The sequence below is a fragment of the Aythya fuligula genome, chromosome 3, assembly GCF_009819795.1.
Source record: "Aythya fuligula isolate bAytFul2 chromosome 3, bAytFul2.pri, whole genome shotgun sequence".
In the NCBI taxonomy this organism is placed as follows: domain Eukaryota; kingdom Metazoa; phylum Chordata; class Aves; order Anseriformes; family Anatidae; genus Aythya; species Aythya fuligula.
The window spans coordinates 22463734-22481464 of record NC_045561.1 but is presented as its reverse complement, the minus strand read 5'-3'; the positions used below and the strand labels follow the sequence as shown (position 1 = coordinate 22481464).

The window sequence follows — 17731 nt, the reverse complement described above, 5'->3', positions numbered from 1 at the left end:
ACAAGTAAACACCTCTAGTTTAGAATGTCCACTAGGTGAAAATGGCTGAAAGTTGGAAGGATATATAGAAGGATTACTTCCTTTCTCTGTTTCTGTGCTTTCTGACACATCTGCTTCTAGTATTGGACTAGGTGGGCCAGTCCTGCTTGTAACATCTTGAACATACATGTAGGGACTCAGAGCCTATCCTCCAGCTGGCTTTACTTGTGTTTTTTTTTTTTTTTTTTTTTTTTTTTTTTTTTTTTTTGTTTGTTTTTTGTTTTTTTTTTTTTTGCTTTTGTTTTCTCCCAATTACTTGCCTGCTTATTCTTTCTCATTTTCTCCAGAAAATGAGCTTGTAAACTTCATAAAAATAAAAATGATACAAACTGAATTTCTTGCGGTAGTGCATCTATAAAAGGTATAGGTGCAGAGAATAATGTCCAGCAACTTAGGAATCTTAAATGGATGACAGCTTTGTAATTAGCATGAGCCCCTGGAACTTAAATGTAAATGTATGTAATTTATTGATATCTTCTGCAAAAGATGATTTCTTTGTACCAACAGATAACATGATAAATTAACCTTTGAATTAATATGAATAATGATACCTAAAATTGCTAATTTTTAATGTAGGGTTTAGTTACACTATAAGTTCCGTTAAGTAATGCATGCTCAGTAAAACTTATGTAAATATACTGTATTAGAGACCTTATAATAGGAATGTTAATTACTGATAAAATCTTCAAGGTGTGATTTTTTTTCTCTTTTTTTTGTTTTTGTTCAGAGGAATGCAGTAGCATGGATAGTTGATGGCGAATTTGGAGCAGACGACTTCAGTTTAACTTAATTAGTCGTATTTTAAATGGCTTGGGATTTGGTGCAAACAAACATGATTGATAGCTGGACAGACATGCTCGTCATGAAAAAGAACCATTTCTGAAGCCCGATTGGGGCCAAACATTTACCACCTTGCTTCATAGTAACCAGTCGAGATGAAGCACGTCGTTAGAACGTTGTTGGACACCGTGTTGAAATTACCCCCCCATCGGTTGTGAAGAACTGTGCTACATTCAGGCTAACCATTGAACTCTATATATTTTTCCCTCCTGCCTTTTTGTTTGGCAGGCTACTGTTCTTGTTGCTCTTCTGTGTAATGAAGTTTAAATGCTTGTTTGGAACACTTTATTTAACAGTTTAGAAGGCTTGATAGAAAGAGTGCTTTAGTCTGAAGAGTATACATTGGATAGGAAAGTATTTCCTTCTCTTGTTTCTCAAATCTCTCCGCCTTACTTAGCTTGAGATCTTTGCAGCTTGGTTCATGGATTCTAGCCTTGCCCGTTGCGCATATAAATTGAGATAAACCAATGAACTATGTCAAAAGCACTCTGAATATCACATTTGACAAAAAGTTTTGTACTTTTCACATAGCTCGTTGCCCTGCAAAGGGGTTAACAGCACAATTTTTTAAAAATAAATTATTTATAGGATTAAAACGACTTCATTTGTATACGTTTGGAACTAAAACGATGCAAGAAGTGTTGTAAAATGTGGTATCACTGATGCTCTTCCAGAGTGTCTTGAGACCCGATCAAAAGCAGTGGCTGGAAGGAACTTTATGTAGTCAGTAAAGGTTGTTTTAGAAAGAGAAACTCACTGTCCATATTAACAGATAAAATCGTATTATTTAGCGAAAAAAAGAAGTGTTCAGAGTACACCACCAGATTAAGAGTTTAAACAAGACAAGGTCTTCTTTTTAATTACATAAATACATGCAACAATACGGATTAAAGGTAGGCTACACCTCAACAAAAGAATGTGAAGAAAGTATTCAAAACAAAGTAAACATTTTGTAAAAGTAATTAACATTCAAATCATAAGTAACACTTGTGTTATGAAGGAAAACTTTATTTGATAAACAAAGATGTATAGATTTTCTTTCTGAAAATATACTTTTAAGTTTGCAAATTTAAATGTCTCTCCTAGACCTTGTTGCAAGCTGGTGCTGTGAACATCTTAACGCATTTAGGAACAGTTCCACTAATATGCCATGTTTAGAAAAGAGAAAGACATCACGTGTGGTTTTTGTCCTCAATAAACAGATGGCCTGACATCTCAATGCTTCTGCACTACACACAAATTCACTTTGGGATGGCGCTGGAGTCCATTTCCTACCATGGGTGGAAAGGTAGTGTTGGTAGTGCTGTGAAGTAAAGAGGGAGCAGGAAAGGGCGTGTCACCAAGAATGATGTGAATGGAAGTGTGGGCTTCATCCTTTAATGAGATGGTAATCTAGTGACCTCATTAGTCATGTGTGGAAGAAGGGTGGGGGAAGGTTTGCCAGAGTTCCTGGGAAGAGCAGTGTAGCTGCTTTGATTGGGAATGTGGTGTTTAACATAAACAGTCCCTTTTTCTTTCCCAAAGAAACAAAACTTAATGGGTTGGATTTTTTTTTTTTTTTAAGATTCCAGCAATCAGGTGGCGGTGTTTTCCTTGCCCTGTGTGCCATCTGAAACATGATTGAAGATTCCAATCTTCTCACTGAAGCCAGCCCTGAATCTGATGTACTCATTTCTGGTTTAGTACCTCCAAAATGAAATAGGAACTTAACGTTCTTATCTTCAACCTAGTTCATTTTTTCTTAAGGGGAATTGCGCTGATAGCAATTAAGGGAGTTATAGCATACTGGGAGTATGTATGTAAACTGAAGACTACAAATCAGTTCCTCCTTCCATTAGCTAGTTTTAGAAGGAGCTGTTTGTTTCTGTTGCTAGTTCGGACAGCATAAGATTGGTCAGTCTTGTCTGTGGCATCGGTGTTGCAGAGAAGCAGACAACTTTCCTAAGGTTAATTTTTAGTAAAATAAACCTCCGGGTTTTAAATAAATATTGAGTACCTAAATTGCAAGCAGTATTTTCTATCTTCGAAACATGGTGTAATTCTTAAGCGATGCTAGTATGTGAATCTTTGGAAGTTATCCCTGTATTGTCTTACTCTGGACCTCATGTTTTTAAACAAAGCGTTATTTAGGGAGAGCGGGGGGGGAGGAGAATAATCCTGGTTTTGGTGTCTCTTAACAAAGATATTGCGTACAACTCGCACTATTTGCTTACCTCATACTCACGGGACTTAGTAGGAAATATAGGCAAGTGTTGAAGTCTCAAGGTGATCAAGTCTCAAGCTTAGATTTGAAGTCTCACATCCACTTCAACAGGCATTTTTAATATGGCTGGCCGTACCTGGCCAAGACTCCTTACCTGGTACAAGCTATGTGGGGGTATGTATGACCTGATGCCTATTTTCTACTGCAATGCATTGTAATTAAAAATTTAAACTTACTACTACCAAAACCTGACCTCCATTCTGGGTTTTCTCTTCTGGACTTGGTATGTACCTCTAACAAAAAAAAAAAAAAAAAACACATCAGGGATTTAGAAGCAAGTTAAGGAGAAACATACGTTCTTGGTGTCTCTGCTTTAATTTAGTTTTGTGGTGAAACTATGCAATATAAGGGAAAGCTCCTTTATCATATAGATAGCATTCTTTCCAGTGTCTAAATAACACCATATTGCATAGATCTCTGCTTATCACAGATGATGTGTGGAGACTAGAGAGAGTAAACTTTATTTGACCACAGTACCTGGTCCCACAGTGATTACGCTATAGGTCTAGTGGTAGTGAGAACCATTCTAAATGTCGATTAAAGAGGAACCAAGATTATTTCTGACATGTCACGTATTCACACTATGTGAATTGAAAAGTACCAATACTTTTTGTGCACAGACTATAAAATGAGATGGGGGGTGGGGGATGGGGTAATAAGCTTGCTCACTTGCAATGTGTTGATTTCCATGTGCTTAAAAATGTTCATAGGCTGGAGTCTAAGGCTGGAACAACTGCACACCTGCAATAAATTACTGTATTTCTGGTGAACAAACCTATGTTTTTAGAGAGGAAAATACTGTAAGTGTGTACTACTCTTTTGTAACTTTGGTAAGCTGTTAGCTTAAAATACAGTAGCCGCAGGTTATTGTTAAAGGCAGATCTCTTTTTTTTTCTTTTTAATAAATAAAAATGCTAAAGCATTTTATTATCTGAATGCTCTTTAGCTGTTCAGGTAAGTAATTTTCAAGGCACAATGGAGCACAAAAGGGAAAATAAGCAGTCATGCTAAATTTGTCCTTTGGGTATGGGGGGAGGTAGTAGGGGGCAATTACATCTTTGTTTAAATTCCCTGTTTTTTCTCAAGTTCTCCAACTTTAAAGTTGACTTCTTTTTTATGATTAGAGCAAAGATGCAAGCTAGAAATCTATCCAGATCTTGCCAGTTACTTCTCAAGTTGGCTTCGAACAGGTAATGTTTAATAAAATTCAGTATGCTCTTGGAGGTTGGGTCTAGTTGTATCTCCTTACACTGCTAAGCAATGCTCCCACCCAAAATCAGTTAGCAAGGCTTCCTTAGTACAAAACAAGGACTCCTATAATTAGCTATAGTTTGAAGGGGAGATGTTGTTAGACCCATTTGGGGAGGTAGAGAAAGAAGAATGAACATGAAAAGCTGGATTTACTGACAAACTACTGTAACTCAAGGGGGAGGAGGAAAAATGCACTTTCAATAGTTTGTCCATATTGTTAGCTACAAAATACACCTGTATTTGCTAAATGGTTTTCACTGTTGTTGGCTTTTTTCTTTTTTTGAAACAATTAAGAGGAACATTCATCCCATAAATGGCTAATCCTCCTTTTTACTTCACCCTGTCTTTTCCACATTGGCTTGAGACCATTTTCAGCTGCCATACTTAATTTTGAAAACTGCTACTTTTAACGATATTTAGGAAACAAAAAGATTAACTCTGACACTTTTCTAAACAGGGTGGACTTGATTGAAGTGTGCAGTGTTGAACTACTGCTGCAGTAGCTGCCTCTAGTTGTTGAAATAAACTGTAGACAAGTTTTCTGTTTATCCAGATTATCTGGATTCAATAAAAAGTTTGTGAGAGTGTTCCTCCCATCTGGTATGAATGTGTGTGTGCATGTGTTACATAAACAGGCATAGAACCAAACGTTCTAGGTACTTGTCATGTTTTATTGCATACTTTAAGTCGTGTGTATGTGAAGTGTCCTTTGACCTGAAGGTTTTGGTTAATATCAGTATATTTTTATAAATTTGAAATTCATTGTGCCCCATCTTTTTCTTAAACATTTTTCATGGTTAGGGTATATGTGGTAGATATGAATCTTAACATTTTTAGGCACAGATGGAAAAAGCTATTGGCTCCTTGAAAAAAAATATGGGACAAAATGGATCCTCAAAGCATGTATGTACTTACAAACCAAGCTGTAGAGATCAAGAAAAGAACTTTATTGTTGATCTCAAGATTTCTAAGTTGTCAAGATTTATATGGAGTTGTGGTGGAACTAGTTTAACACTTAGAGCTTTTGGTATGTAATGACTATTTGCTATGGACTGATATTAAATGTTTCAAAGGATTGCGTTCTTAAAACTTTCTGGATTTTTGTTACTCTCCTTGGATTATATTAAGTAGTTAAAATTTCTTTGCTATATTACATTAAAAACATAAGAACTTTGGGTCTCGTATTTATTTTCACTTGTTTTACTAATTATTTACAGAACACCGTTTTAACTTTTTTATTTTATAAATGTGTAGTATTTTAAACATATCTTTACAACTTGTTCAATTGGAACTACATTAACTTCTGATTTGTTTTTATTAGGATTTTTAAAAAAATACACTTTTTCCATGTTGGTGCACAGCACTTAACAGAAATGTTTGTATTCCCTTTCTTTCAATTCAATAAACAGAATAAATAACTGGAATGAATAGTTCTTAGTTTCCTAAACTTCACTTACGTGAATATCACTGGGATGTTCATTTCTTGATCACTAATTATAGAATTCTTCCTTGGTTGTAGCATTTCATTTCCTTGAGATGAAAAATCATTTGTGGCAGTTCAGCTGAAGATGAGCTCCCTCTTGCTGTGTGCAGGCTTTCCAGTTTTTGATGCCTGGCTCTAATCTACCCAACACTTCTGTTTTGACTGCACATTTATGCCATTTAGCACACTACTTGCCTGTGTCCCATTCTGTGCTTATCTGCATTGTTGAACATCTGCTCCTTTGAGGCTCAGTGAGAGCCTTGATTCTTTAATCCTGGAGCTTGCTTAGGTATCTTACACAGGTTGCTAACTGTAACTCAGATATACCTACAAAATTCTCTCCCATAATTAACAAGGTGCTTTTAAAGTACTTCCATTTCTTGCTCAGATGTTTCTTGCCAACTGCTAGTAACTAGAAATCAAGGACCTCTTTTATCTGTGGTTGACCTAAGCAGCTCTTGTAGCTCTTGAAGCTGATTCTCAGCTGTTGCTTTTCTTGTTCCAACTAACCTGGTCTCTCCTCCTTGTGCAGCAGAACGGAATCTCGTCTTTGTCCTGTGTTTTCCATATACTGGTGGTGTAGGCATTTTTATTAGCTGATGTTCTGCTAAATGAAAGCTGTGCCTATATTTGTCTTCAAGTAGGTTTTCTAAACTCAAACCTTTTGGTGAAATGCATTCAGTTCTTTTCAGCTTCTGTATTTGATTAGAAAAAGGTCTTTATGGCCTCCAGTAGCACCTTTCCATCAACTTTTATTCCCTCCAAGTTATGCCATATCCATTTCCATGTACCTGTTCTTGCTGCTTCCCTCAGGTACTAGTATTTGTAGAAGAGTTGACCCAATTCAGCCAAAAATTATCCATATAGCAGATGAAGGAAATTTGTTTTTTTGGCTTGAGAAAGGTGAGAAGGTAAGTACATTCACTAATAAAACTAGCTAAATAATCAACAGTCCATAACCGTATTGATTGATTAGCACGTTTTCCCCTATCTTAATTAATCCTCCACTCCCAACTGCAGTACTACAACAGCTACCCAGTCACTGTAAGCAGTTGAAGTACTGACACTGTAGCAAGCTAACTAGGCTCTAGACTGTGAGCGTGGAAAAGAGCTTAACAACCTTGCTCAAAAGTTAGGATCTCTGTAGTTCAAGGGTTTTTTATCACATTTTTCCTGTTGACTCTGAGCTCTGTGAAGGTCATTGTTAAGGCAGAAAATGACTTATACAGCAAGGCAGGCTCAAAAATTAGTAGTGTAATGACTCAGCAGAATTGTGGTCTCCAGAATCTGCTTCTGAGGTTTTTACAACAATTAGAAAAAGTTGTTGGAGATGAATGAACAGAGAATTTATTCAAAAACAGGATGGAAACTTGTATTCATTTAAAAGTACAGTTTGCTTAATACTGGACAGCATACATAGCTGTAGTTCTTGTTCTGTTGTGGTTAGTAATTCATTCTTAAGGAGGGAAGCGGGGAAGAATCCACAATAACATCCCTTAGGTCAGACATCTGAACTAAGATGCATGCTACCCCTTTTTTCCCCCCCCCCTCCAGATATTGTTCTTTTCCTTTACCTTTCCATGTCCCCCTCCCATTTCTGAAGAAATGTTTCATGAAGTAGAGGGGAATAGGAGCTTTTCAGAGTGAGTGTGAGATCTTTTACTGGTTCCACAGGGGAATGTGTCTGCCCTAGCTAATGTCATTATTGTAATTGTCTTCAATGATTTCTAACTACTGTATCTTAGAAATATTTTAACTACTAACAAAGTTCTTATCTCAAAATCCATCTTTAGAATAAGATTTAAAAAACCTGCTAGTTTAAGTGAGGGGATTACAGGTTACTTGTCATGGTTCTCAGCATGGAACTTACATGTCATTAATGAAGTTTATGTATCTACTGCTGGCGTTACAGCAAGGACTTACCTCAAGCAGCTTACTAACTTTGCTCTTATAGTAGATAAAGTATAGGTATGTGGTGGACTTTTTTTTCCCTCACAGGAATATACAAGAGGCTATAAATCAATTAAGTTAAATTGTCCTCACCTACAAGTAAGGTACTTGCCTACCACGTGAGCTGCTACAGAAGTCGGTGACTTTTCTCTTCTGAAATATTGTTCTCTCCTTTTTACAGATCTATATCCTGTCTGGCATAAAGCTTTACAAAGCAATGTTTGCTGTAATTTTTGTTTTGCAGTGCTGTCAGGTAGTCACTTGCATGTAGCTGTGGTAGCTATTTTCTAATGAGCATGCTTTTCAGTAGTTCTTGGTCTTTACAACAGCTGAACTTAGACTCCATCTGTCAAAAATTTAAGGCTAAGCTTATCCTAAAACAAATACTGAGTGCAAGATACCTACAGCAATCAAGCTTCAGTGCTGTCTTTTTACCACCTGCTCACAAAAACAAGCTGTTGCACACAGATACCACATTAAGACCAATATAATATGCTAACTATAGCTGTACAGTAAATTACGACAAGTTCTTAAAATCTGAGTTTTTTCCTTCTTAGGACTTTAAAATTTGGATTTTTTTTAGTATTTCACTTGGTACATTTGTTTAAAAAAATTTGTTTTTATGCGTATATATAAAAAAGTTGGATAGTGAGGGTACAAACTCAGGTTTGTATACTTGGCGGTGATGTAAGAGCTGCTCAAGAAGAACTGAAATTTCTTGGTGCCTTTGAAGCAGAATCACATCAGAAATGTGGGGATAGCTGGGTTATGGTTTAACAGACCACTTCTCTTAAGTAGATTCCTAAGTAGACATTCTTGATTCACCCCACTGGATATGATTAAAGCAGGTTGATTCTTTTGTTCCATTACTTTTGTTCCATTACTGACTCCAACCCTGATGCACTGTTTACTCTACAGGGAGGTCTATGAAGTATTTTGATGACAAAACAGGAGTTGAAGGGAAAAAAAAAACAAGTATTACTTGCTTCACAAGTGTTACATTTATCTGCAGCAACACGTTTTTCCACTCTTACAAGTGTCACAGTGACCTTAATTCTGCCATACACTAGACTTCATACAGGTTGGGGTGGGAGGGAGAGGGAATGGAAAATGAGAAAAGGCACAACTTTTATTCCATTGCTTTTTAGCTGAGCACAAAACAACATAAAGATGCAAGCTGTGCTAGTGTTCTGCTTTTGAAATTGATGTACCAAGGACAGCTTCAAACCAGGCTAATTGGACAGCTTGACTGCCAGAGGCATATCCTGACACTTTTGGTAAGAAATAAGCATTATAACTGCTCTTAAATTTGTTCTAGAATTAGTACTATTGTCAGCCTAAGCAGTTGAAATGAGTTTCCCTCTCATCTTGTCATTCCCATAAGATTTGTAAAGTGAAATCCTTGTTTACAGAACCAAAGCAGCAGCTACAGCCATTTGGGTTTTAAGAAGGAACAAAAACAACTGCTACACAAATCCAATGTCTTTTGAAAATATTTTATGTTAAAAATACAGAAAAATATTTCTTGTTCAAAAAGGAAAAATATACTGCATGACGACACTGGTCTAGGTATGTTCAGAAGGTGTCTGTGGCTCCACAACCAGTCACTGGAGTGATGACCCCATTTGGCAGCTAATGGTTCTTTGTCAACTTCTCAATCATTTATCAAAGCCAGAATCATACTGTGACAAAACAGAAAACATGAGACCCAGTGTATTACTGAAGCATAGGCAAGTAGGAACAGCTATCACTTTCAGTAGCAAATTGCACTTGATTCTGAAATAGAAAGTCAAGGCAACTGTGCCACTTGCATTATTTATGAAGACGAGGACTGCAGAAGTAATATTGCAGTAGAAGAACGATAGTTCTACCTTGTAGAAAGTACCCAATCACAGAACTCATCAGGTTGTAACTTAACCTGAGCACTTTATTTTCTAAAACAGAATCTGTGAAATAAACTTAGCCCTCAAGATTACCCCATCTAAACAGGCTGCTTACTCTAGGTGCTAAAATCATGTAGTTTTGTATTTACTTATAGTAGTTTTGAGATTAAGTAGTAGTCTGAGTTTTCAAACAATGTTTGATCAGAAAGCATAAAAGCATATAATAAGCATGCAGTTGACTGTCAAAATATATTACTGAAGGTTAGCAGAAGAAGATCAGAATTATGAATACCAGCACAAGCAGAATAGGGGAAGTAAAAATAGCTGGCAGACACTTCCTTTGTTCCTTGGGAGCAATTTTTGAGACTAACCTGTACAGGTACATGAAGAAACAGAGCAGATGAAAGCCTAGTTTAATCATGGCTTCCTTCATGTGCGATTTCAGTTGTCCTCGGTTATGGATCTCTGTGGGATCAAATACCCCCATGTTTCCACTTGGCACCATAATGAACCTGAAAGTTTAAGAAAGAAAAAAAACACACAAGTATAATCATTAAAACATTAAGGAGTGTCAGGAGGAGGGGAGAAGAATTTGCACAGAAGTGACATTCATCTAAAGCTTGTTTCCTAGTTAAATATAATGGAGCTTTTTTTAAGATTTCTATTTCAATCTCAGGATATTGTACATATCTCTGCCACTACACAATGAAAATCCAGAGGTCAAGCAGTATTGAAAATGTTAGCCCAGCTTCCCAGGTATAAGTGGGAGAATTTCCAGTTAAAAGCCAATTCCAGATCATTTTAATTGCTGTTTGTGACTACTCCGTGTTAGGAAGAAAACCTCTACCCACACTGGAAAGATGTATTAACTGAAAGAGACTGGAAAAAAACTTAAGAATCAGTGTTTTCATTACAAAAAAATTATAGAGAAAATCACAAACTCCAGTGGTCAAAAGCAGATAAGACTTAGGATCTGTGTATTATTTCCATTTTTAGCAAAACTATCCTGTGTTATCACAGCAAATACACAGCTTTCCTATGGCTGACAGGTTGAAAAACTGGGCAGGACTGGAGAATTTGAGTACTTCTTGTCTAAATCCACGTAAGAACAGCAGCTGAGTGAAACAAAGTGAAATGTAAGCAAAAAGAAGAGTAAAATCAGTACAGTAAATGCCTGTGTCTTGTGAAAATTCAAGCAACAGTACAGTCATTCACCATACACATTTCTCAAGAGAAAAAAATGCAAGCACTTGAAGTTGTCACTGCAGCCGAGCCCAGTCTAGAACAAGTACTATTAGTAGTATCTCACTTAAATCTCATACAGGTTCTACCTTCCTGGAAAAATGCTCTTTTCTACACAGCAATTTAACTCCTAAACTCCTAGTCGTAGACCTTGAGCAAGAGCAAGGTCTCTGAACAGAACAGGTTTTCTTTATATACTTGAAGAATGTTACCAAGCAAAAGAAAAAGCAGCCCCTCCCCATCTTGCACCATTCACTGCAGTAACAGGAGCAATAGGAGGGGAAGAGAGGTTCTATAGCAGCAGAAATAAGTGTTATTTTTCTTATTTTCACAGGAACATTAAAAAGTACTGACACATATTTAATTAGTAACAATTATGTCCCATTAAGAATAGCTCGTGAAATTATTAATTTTGAAGTCTCTTCTAAATTTGAAGCTTTAAGTGATTGATCTATTGTTATAATTCTGACACTAATTTCCATTTTCATGGAAATGTAGTACATTTTATTGAAATAAAAGGAAGTATACAAGTTTCCTGTATCATTTGACCCTAGAAATAAGATATATAGTGCACCGTTTCCTTACATCTCTAGGATACGAGTACCATAAAGATAGTATTTATTCAATTTGTGTTTTAAAAGCAGCGACACTTAAATGACACAAATTAAAGTTTCCAGAACTTGGGAGTTATTTTTTCCAAGAGGCCCCCAGTCTAGTTTAGCTTATGTTACACATCCAAGGAACTGTTGTCATGGACACAATGATGCTAGATGCTGACAAACACAAGTTAGCAGGATGCCAGCCACTAGATCAGGCTGACCAGGGCATCATCCAACCTGACCCTGAACACCTCCAGGGATGGGGCATCCACAGCTTCTCTGGGCAACCTGCTCCAGTTCCTCAGTACCCTCTGAGTGAAGAATTTCCTCGTAACAGCTCCACACCCTTCTTGGGGTTGGGAGTTAGACCTGGATGCAGCACTCCAAGTGGGGCCTCACAAGGGCAGAGCAGAGGGGGACAATCCCCTCCCTCACCTGCTGCCCACTCCTCAGTTGTTGCAGCCTACAGTTGATACAGTTAGCTTTCTAGGGTGCAAGCTTGCACTTCTGGCTCATGACAAGTTTTTTGTCCACCAAAACCCCCAAGTCCTTCTCTGCAGGGCTGCTCTCAATGAGTTCTTCACCCATGTCTGGGATTGCCATGACCCAGGTGCCGCATCTTGCGCTTAGACCTGTTGCAGAAATTCACTCCAGAAATTATTTCTTGAAATACTGTGACACGTGAAGACAATTCAAACACACCCACCTGATGCTGGAAGCTTGCAGCTCTCAGTAACAGGTTTACACAATCTGTTCCCACTTGATTGTAATTTAGTCATTGACACTTTATTCAAACTACTTTTCAATCAACCATTTTTCTGACTACCATACCCTTTGTCCATTAAATGACTGGGTCAAATATAAGTTCTATCCCACACCATCAATCAGATTCCCTTTATAATACTAAACATATAGTTTAGTTTTATAGTTTAGTTGCTTTTGCCCACTTCTAGCTCCTTCACCATGAATGGGGTACTCTAGGCTACCAGTATGGGTGCAAGTCCCTGATCCTCAGAAATGAGGCAGGATTAACAGTAGTCTTAACATTCCGACTTCTTATGGCAGCATAGGCAAAGTATTACACTGTCATATTCATTTATTACATGCGTTGCACATCTACATTTGAGGCAACATCAGGATTTTAGGGTATTCCAAATGACAAATACAAAATGAGAGCTGTCATTTCGAAACAACATTCAAAGCCTACTGCCTAAAGCATGGAAACAGAAATCAATAGCTTTTAAAATTCCTTCTGACCATGTTGAGAAGAGAAAGCAAGTGGCTACTTTAAATATTAACAGAATGGTAAATTATGTTGCTTTAACATATTAGAAGGAAGCAAGGGGGAAACTAGGATAAGAAATCCTCAAGATTTCAAAGAAAATACATTGTCTCTCTCCCCCTTCCTCCCTTCAGTGTCTTCGTAGAAACAGTCTAACCAAAAAAGAAACACCAAATACTAATACTACACTCACCAAAGGGACCATCACTCATTTTGTGCAACTGTTGCACAAACACACATTTGTACCTACAGGTGGCCAAAACTATCCCCACCTGTGCATGGAGGCAATATGCAGCCATTAACTGTAAAAGTTACACTGCCTCATGTTTCTCCAACTGAGAAACATTTGAAGGCTTTACTAGAAGTTTTGTGGAAAACAAAAGACGTTAAGTACATAATTATATTTTGCTGAAGAACAATCAGAATATCAGTAAAGGAATCTTCTCTTTTATGAGCTATGAAACCTCTTGTATTTAAAAAATGACTCATCCCTGCAAATAGTGTTAACGAGGTACAGAGAAAAAAGAATTGTAGCTAACTTTTTATGCCTTAAGTGACACCAAACATTTCACAATTATACAAAATAAAATGCACAAGTTTGAACCAACAGTCCCAGTGTTACCTCATGCAAACCTCTAGTGGGAAGCAAACCATTTCAAAGCGGTAGACAGCCCAGGGTGAAAAGACCAGTAACAATGACGGCTATCATAACATGAAAAGTCTGGAAACCTTTCCAAAAATAAACAGGCAAGACAGTGGACCCAAAAGGGGTCCAAACACACAAGCGGGAGAAACAGGACTGCAGACAAAGGAGGGTGTTTGGGATAACACCACAGTCTGATGGCTTTACAACCATCACTCAGGCTGATGTAAATGGTTTTGTGCTGGTAACACTACCAGGCACATAGGCAAAGAATGAAACATTAGTGACCGTGTCTGCAGTGCTACCTGGTAATCCCAACCAACATGCCATTATTTCCTACAAACTCAGGAATGACTCACAGATCAAGATTCCTGGGCATTAGAGAGAACGCAAGGAAAGGCCCAAAGCTTTATGTCATTTACTCCGCTGGGTTTCTTCTACTTTTAATTGCAAGGAGAGGAGAGTTTTGTTAACCAGAAGACTGTTAGGAACTGAAGAACACAACTGAAACTTCTCATTATGACATATTATCTTCATATTACACTTAAAGCTAAACCAGCAACAGGCAAGCACACACACAACGCTTCACACTTACCTATATATATTCCATGTTGCTATTGGCAAATTAAGGAGAAAGATGAACCAGTGCAATGAAATAAGCATTAATACAGTTACAACAGCATGGCCAATCACCTCTGGGATGACCCACTGTAAAAAGGGAAGAAAAAAAGAAGGTTATAAGGATAAATTTCTAAAAAAAAAAAAAAATAAATAAAATAAAAAAAAAAAATTGATATGGTGTTATCATCTGATTCTAATCACATCAAACTGACAAAATTCACAGATGCATGTGATTTCATCACAATGCAGGGAAATGAATACCTTCAGACAGATTGCACATGAGTAAGCCAGAAATTATGCCCTAAGGTATTAAAACAGAGGTACTGTGTTTAACACAGCAATTTCCAGAAAGAAACACAACATTGTTTAAACAGTTATACTACACATGCACTTCAGAGCGAGTTAAGAAAGAATACAGTGCACATTTGAAGTCACTGCAGAGAACATTTGGTGTAGGAATGAAAGAAACACATAAGAAGCACATAAGTCCGCATAGACACAGAACGTATAAGCACCTCCAGACTTGGTACAGATAAGAAAGTTGATCGATATTAAAATTGACATTGGTAAACCGGGTCAGCCCAAGAGGACATTTTTGGCTTGAGAGCATCCTGCAGTGTTCTCTCTTACATTAAGAAAGACTTTTAAATCAAAGTGAACACCCATGTGGGCGGGTCACACGGATTTCAGAAGAACAGTTTCAAGCAGATTTGATTAAAATGGAACTTTTCCTTATCACAGCAAAACACTCTGCTGTTCAAGACATTAAGAATTATATACAAGGATCAGGGAAGGTAGCTAGAAAGATTTGAGTTCAGCCAGGAGTAGACATCGCTACTTAATGGCACACGTACAAAAAAGAAAACTTGAGAGCTCTGGGAAGAGTCCCACAAATTCAGAGAAGCAGCCCATCTCAGCACCTAAGATTAGCAGAACAGCCTTTTGTGGCTAGTTTTATGGAAGACAGGAGCCCAAAAATGACAAGTGGACTGCAGAGAAACATAAATGCTTTGAATAAGTATTGCCAATCCATGCTCTTCAGATATACATTAAACTCCCATTATTTGTGATGCTGAGATGATGGATTGTTTTTTTTTTAACCCCATTAAATGCAAAGAATAATCATTTACTTTATTGAGTTTTGAGCAGCAAGATCTCGCGTTAATGTAGTCACATTCCAAATCTGATAGCGTAATTATCTGACGTTCAGGATAAGGAAAAAATTGTATAGGAAGTCAAAATATTCTAAGCTTTATTTTCATCCAGTATGTTGGGGTGAGCACTCTTCTGTCTTGTTCTACAAATCTGCCAAAGGCATATTTCAGTTAGCCACCACTCAGTCCTACTTTAGGTGGACGGACAGGCCATATTTTATTATCAGGCTAAATGATTTTATGGTACTTTTTCCAGCAGCAATTGTTGCACAAGTGCTAAAGTTCAATTTAACACTAAAAGCAGACCAGGAAGGCAAACTCAGTATTTTTGGTATCACAATCATTATTACCATGCTTGGAGCAAAACCTTAAAAGCAGGGAAAGGTTGATGCACCTTTTAAACTCTCACAATAAAGCTGGCTATTGCAGCTTCTAGAACTAAATCTCGTTATTTTACATTTAGAGTAGCATTGGGTAATTTCCCAGTTTGCTCTGAAAGAAGAGGTTCATGTTGTTATCACATGAACTTCCAGCACCTGGAATACAAAGGTTTCAGAGAGCCCTATCAAAAAAGGCTTAACACACAACATGTGCACATCATCAGGTTATAGCCTGTAACGCTTGTGTTCCTTTTCTTCGAGGAAAGCATGCATTTTTCCTTCTGTTCTTAAGAGGTGGGTGAAGGCTTTCAATTTTAATAAGTGAAATATCTGTCTAAGGTGAGATTCTTTCAGGTGCTTTTGGGCTTCTTTCTGTTAGGACAACCAGGTAAATTCGGAAACACCAGGATCTGAGCATGAGGGCAGCTTCCCCTTCAATCCGGAACACATAAATGGAGGCATCAGCCCTGTCCTGTTCTAACAACACCCTCCAGCGAAGTCTGCAGGCACTTTTGTAGCAATAACGCAGAAACCCTGCCTCAGGAACTCCGCACGCCCTTCCCACCCTCTCCCACCTCACCCAGCGAGCTGCCCTCCGTGACCAGAGCGCACCGCACCAGTTTTTAGGCCCGGGGGGGCCCCAAACCCGCTTCCTCCCCCCCCCTCAGCGCCGAGCACCCAGCCCCGCTCCCACCCGGGCCCCCACCATTCCCCCACACACCGGGCCGCGGCCTCTCGGCCGAAATGAGGACCCCAGCACCCCCACAGCACCACCGCTGCCAAGCCGGGCCCGTCCCGCTCCCCCCGCCGGTAAGGATACGAAGTAGACGGCGAGGAAGATGAGCGCGCAGCAGTCGATGAGCGCGAAGATGAAGACCACCGACTCCATGGCGGCGCGGCCGCCGCCCGCCCCTCAGCCTCCCCGCCCCGCTCCGCTCCGCTCCGCCCTGCCCTGCCCTGCTGTGGCGGAGTCACCGCGCAGCACGCCGGGACCCGCAGGCCCTGCGGCCGCCTTCCCGCACCGGGCAGAGCGGGACCGGGGCCGGGGCCGGCTGGCGGCGATGCGGGTCCGGGTGCGGCCGCGGGCGGCGGACCCGCGTCTGAAGCAGCGCGTGAAGCAGGTGCGGGGCGGCGGGGCGCGGGGGGAGGCGCGGGGCCTGCGCGGCAAGATGGCTGCGCGGGGCGGCGTGAGGCAGCCCAGCGCGGCTCCAGGCGGAGCGCCCCGCTCTGCGTTTTATAGAGCAGAAGGAGAGCTCTGGTGCGCTCAGGAGGGCTGCCAGCTCTGGTAGCTTCTCTGTTCCCAAGGGCAGTGTGCCAGGGGGTCTCGTCCACCAGGTCTTCAAACAGCTGGGAGTTCGCTCTTCAGAAGTTTAGGGTCTTGCACCTTGAGTTCACAAACTCAGCCAGGATATTGAGTCTGAAACAGGCATATTTGAGCTTTATTGCTGAATATTATATTATTATTATATTACATTATATTATATTACGCTTTATATTATGAATTTGAAACAGGCATATTAGACCTAGCTATTCCGATGAGGTTATTGACAAAGATTTTATCTTGCTTCCTAACATTTTTAATTTTAGTACCTTGCAAGCAGTAGATGTGGCCAGTATGTTGACATTGGGATTCTAGCGTCGGATTTGCAGAAAACGTACAGGTGAGCAAAGATTTGTATCATTACATTCCACGTTCAGAATATGGAATATATTATTTTGTTATTTTGTACTTGCATATTGTCAAAATTTTAATTTTGTTACCTTCTCTGCTGGTTGTTGAGGTTAACCGAAGCAATCAGATCATTTCCACTCCAGTGTTTTCCTCTGCTGATGTATCTAGTAATTTATTGTTTATGATCGCATCAGTACTGCGAGATCTAGTTGCTAATCATTGTTGCTGTTAAACAGCTACAGACACGTTACAGCGTTTTGGTCCTTATACAGGTGATGAGTTTAAAACATGAGAGAAAATAACACTTGGATGCAGGCAGATGGGGTGGGTAACAGGAGTCAGTAAGACACTAAATCTTCCTCGGTTGCTTAGGAGGACAGTCTACCTCACATAATTATTTGAAGGCTTTCTTTGTGGGTAGAAAGGCAG

At 39.1% G+C, this 17731-nt stretch overlaps 3 protein-coding genes across 3 annotated transcripts in view; 2 read left to right on the top strand and 1 right to left on the bottom strand.

The window, feature by feature from the left end:
• WDR26 (WD repeat domain 26) overlaps positions 1–5468 on the top strand; it is a 32957-nt gene extending 27489 nt beyond the window's left edge. The window contains exon 14 of the mRNA XM_032185586.1: positions 767–5468. Within this exon, the coding sequence (XP_032041477.1) occupies positions 767–792 (26 nt within the window). The 3' untranslated portion in view covers positions 793–5468. The remainder of the gene's footprint in view (positions 1–766) is intronic.
• A 3856-nt stretch (positions 5469–9324) lies between these two features.
• Positions 9325–16546, bottom strand: CNIH4 (cornichon family AMPA receptor auxiliary protein 4). Its single transcript, XM_032185587.1, has 5 exons — positions 16451–16546; positions 15227–15295; positions 14071–14183; positions 10081–10221; positions 9325–9508 (listed from the first exon to the last, which is right to left on the bottom strand). Exons 1-5 carry the CDS (start codon positions 16517–16519, stop codon positions 9481–9483), a joined length of 420 nt encoding a protein of 139 aa, XP_032041478.1. The 5' UTR covers positions 16520–16546; the 3' UTR covers positions 9325–9480.
• A 78-nt stretch (positions 16547–16624) lies between these two features.
• Positions 16625–17731, top strand: part of NVL (nuclear VCP like) — a 35208-nt gene continuing 34101 nt past the window's right edge. Inside the window, exons 1-2 of the mRNA XM_032184336.1 lie at positions 16625–16751; positions 17218–17291. Coding sequence (XP_032040227.1) covers positions 16692–16751; positions 17218–17291 — 134 coding nt within the window. The 5' untranslated portion in view covers positions 16625–16691. The remainder of the gene's footprint in view (positions 16752–17217; positions 17292–17731) is intronic.

Coding starts and splice junctions, on each gene's coding strand:
- CNIH4 (XM_032185587.1), bottom strand. CDS start 16,519: ATGGAGTCGGTGGTCTTCATCTTCGCGCTCATCGACTGCTGCGCGCTC. Junction 14,184..15,226: donor GCTGCTCAAAACTCAATAAA/GTAAATGATTAT, acceptor CCCTTTTTACAG/TGGGTCATCCCAGAGGTGAT. Junction 10,222..14,070: donor GCAACATGGAATATATATAG/GTAAGTGTGAAG, acceptor TTAAACTTTCAG/GTTCATTATGGTGCCAAGTG.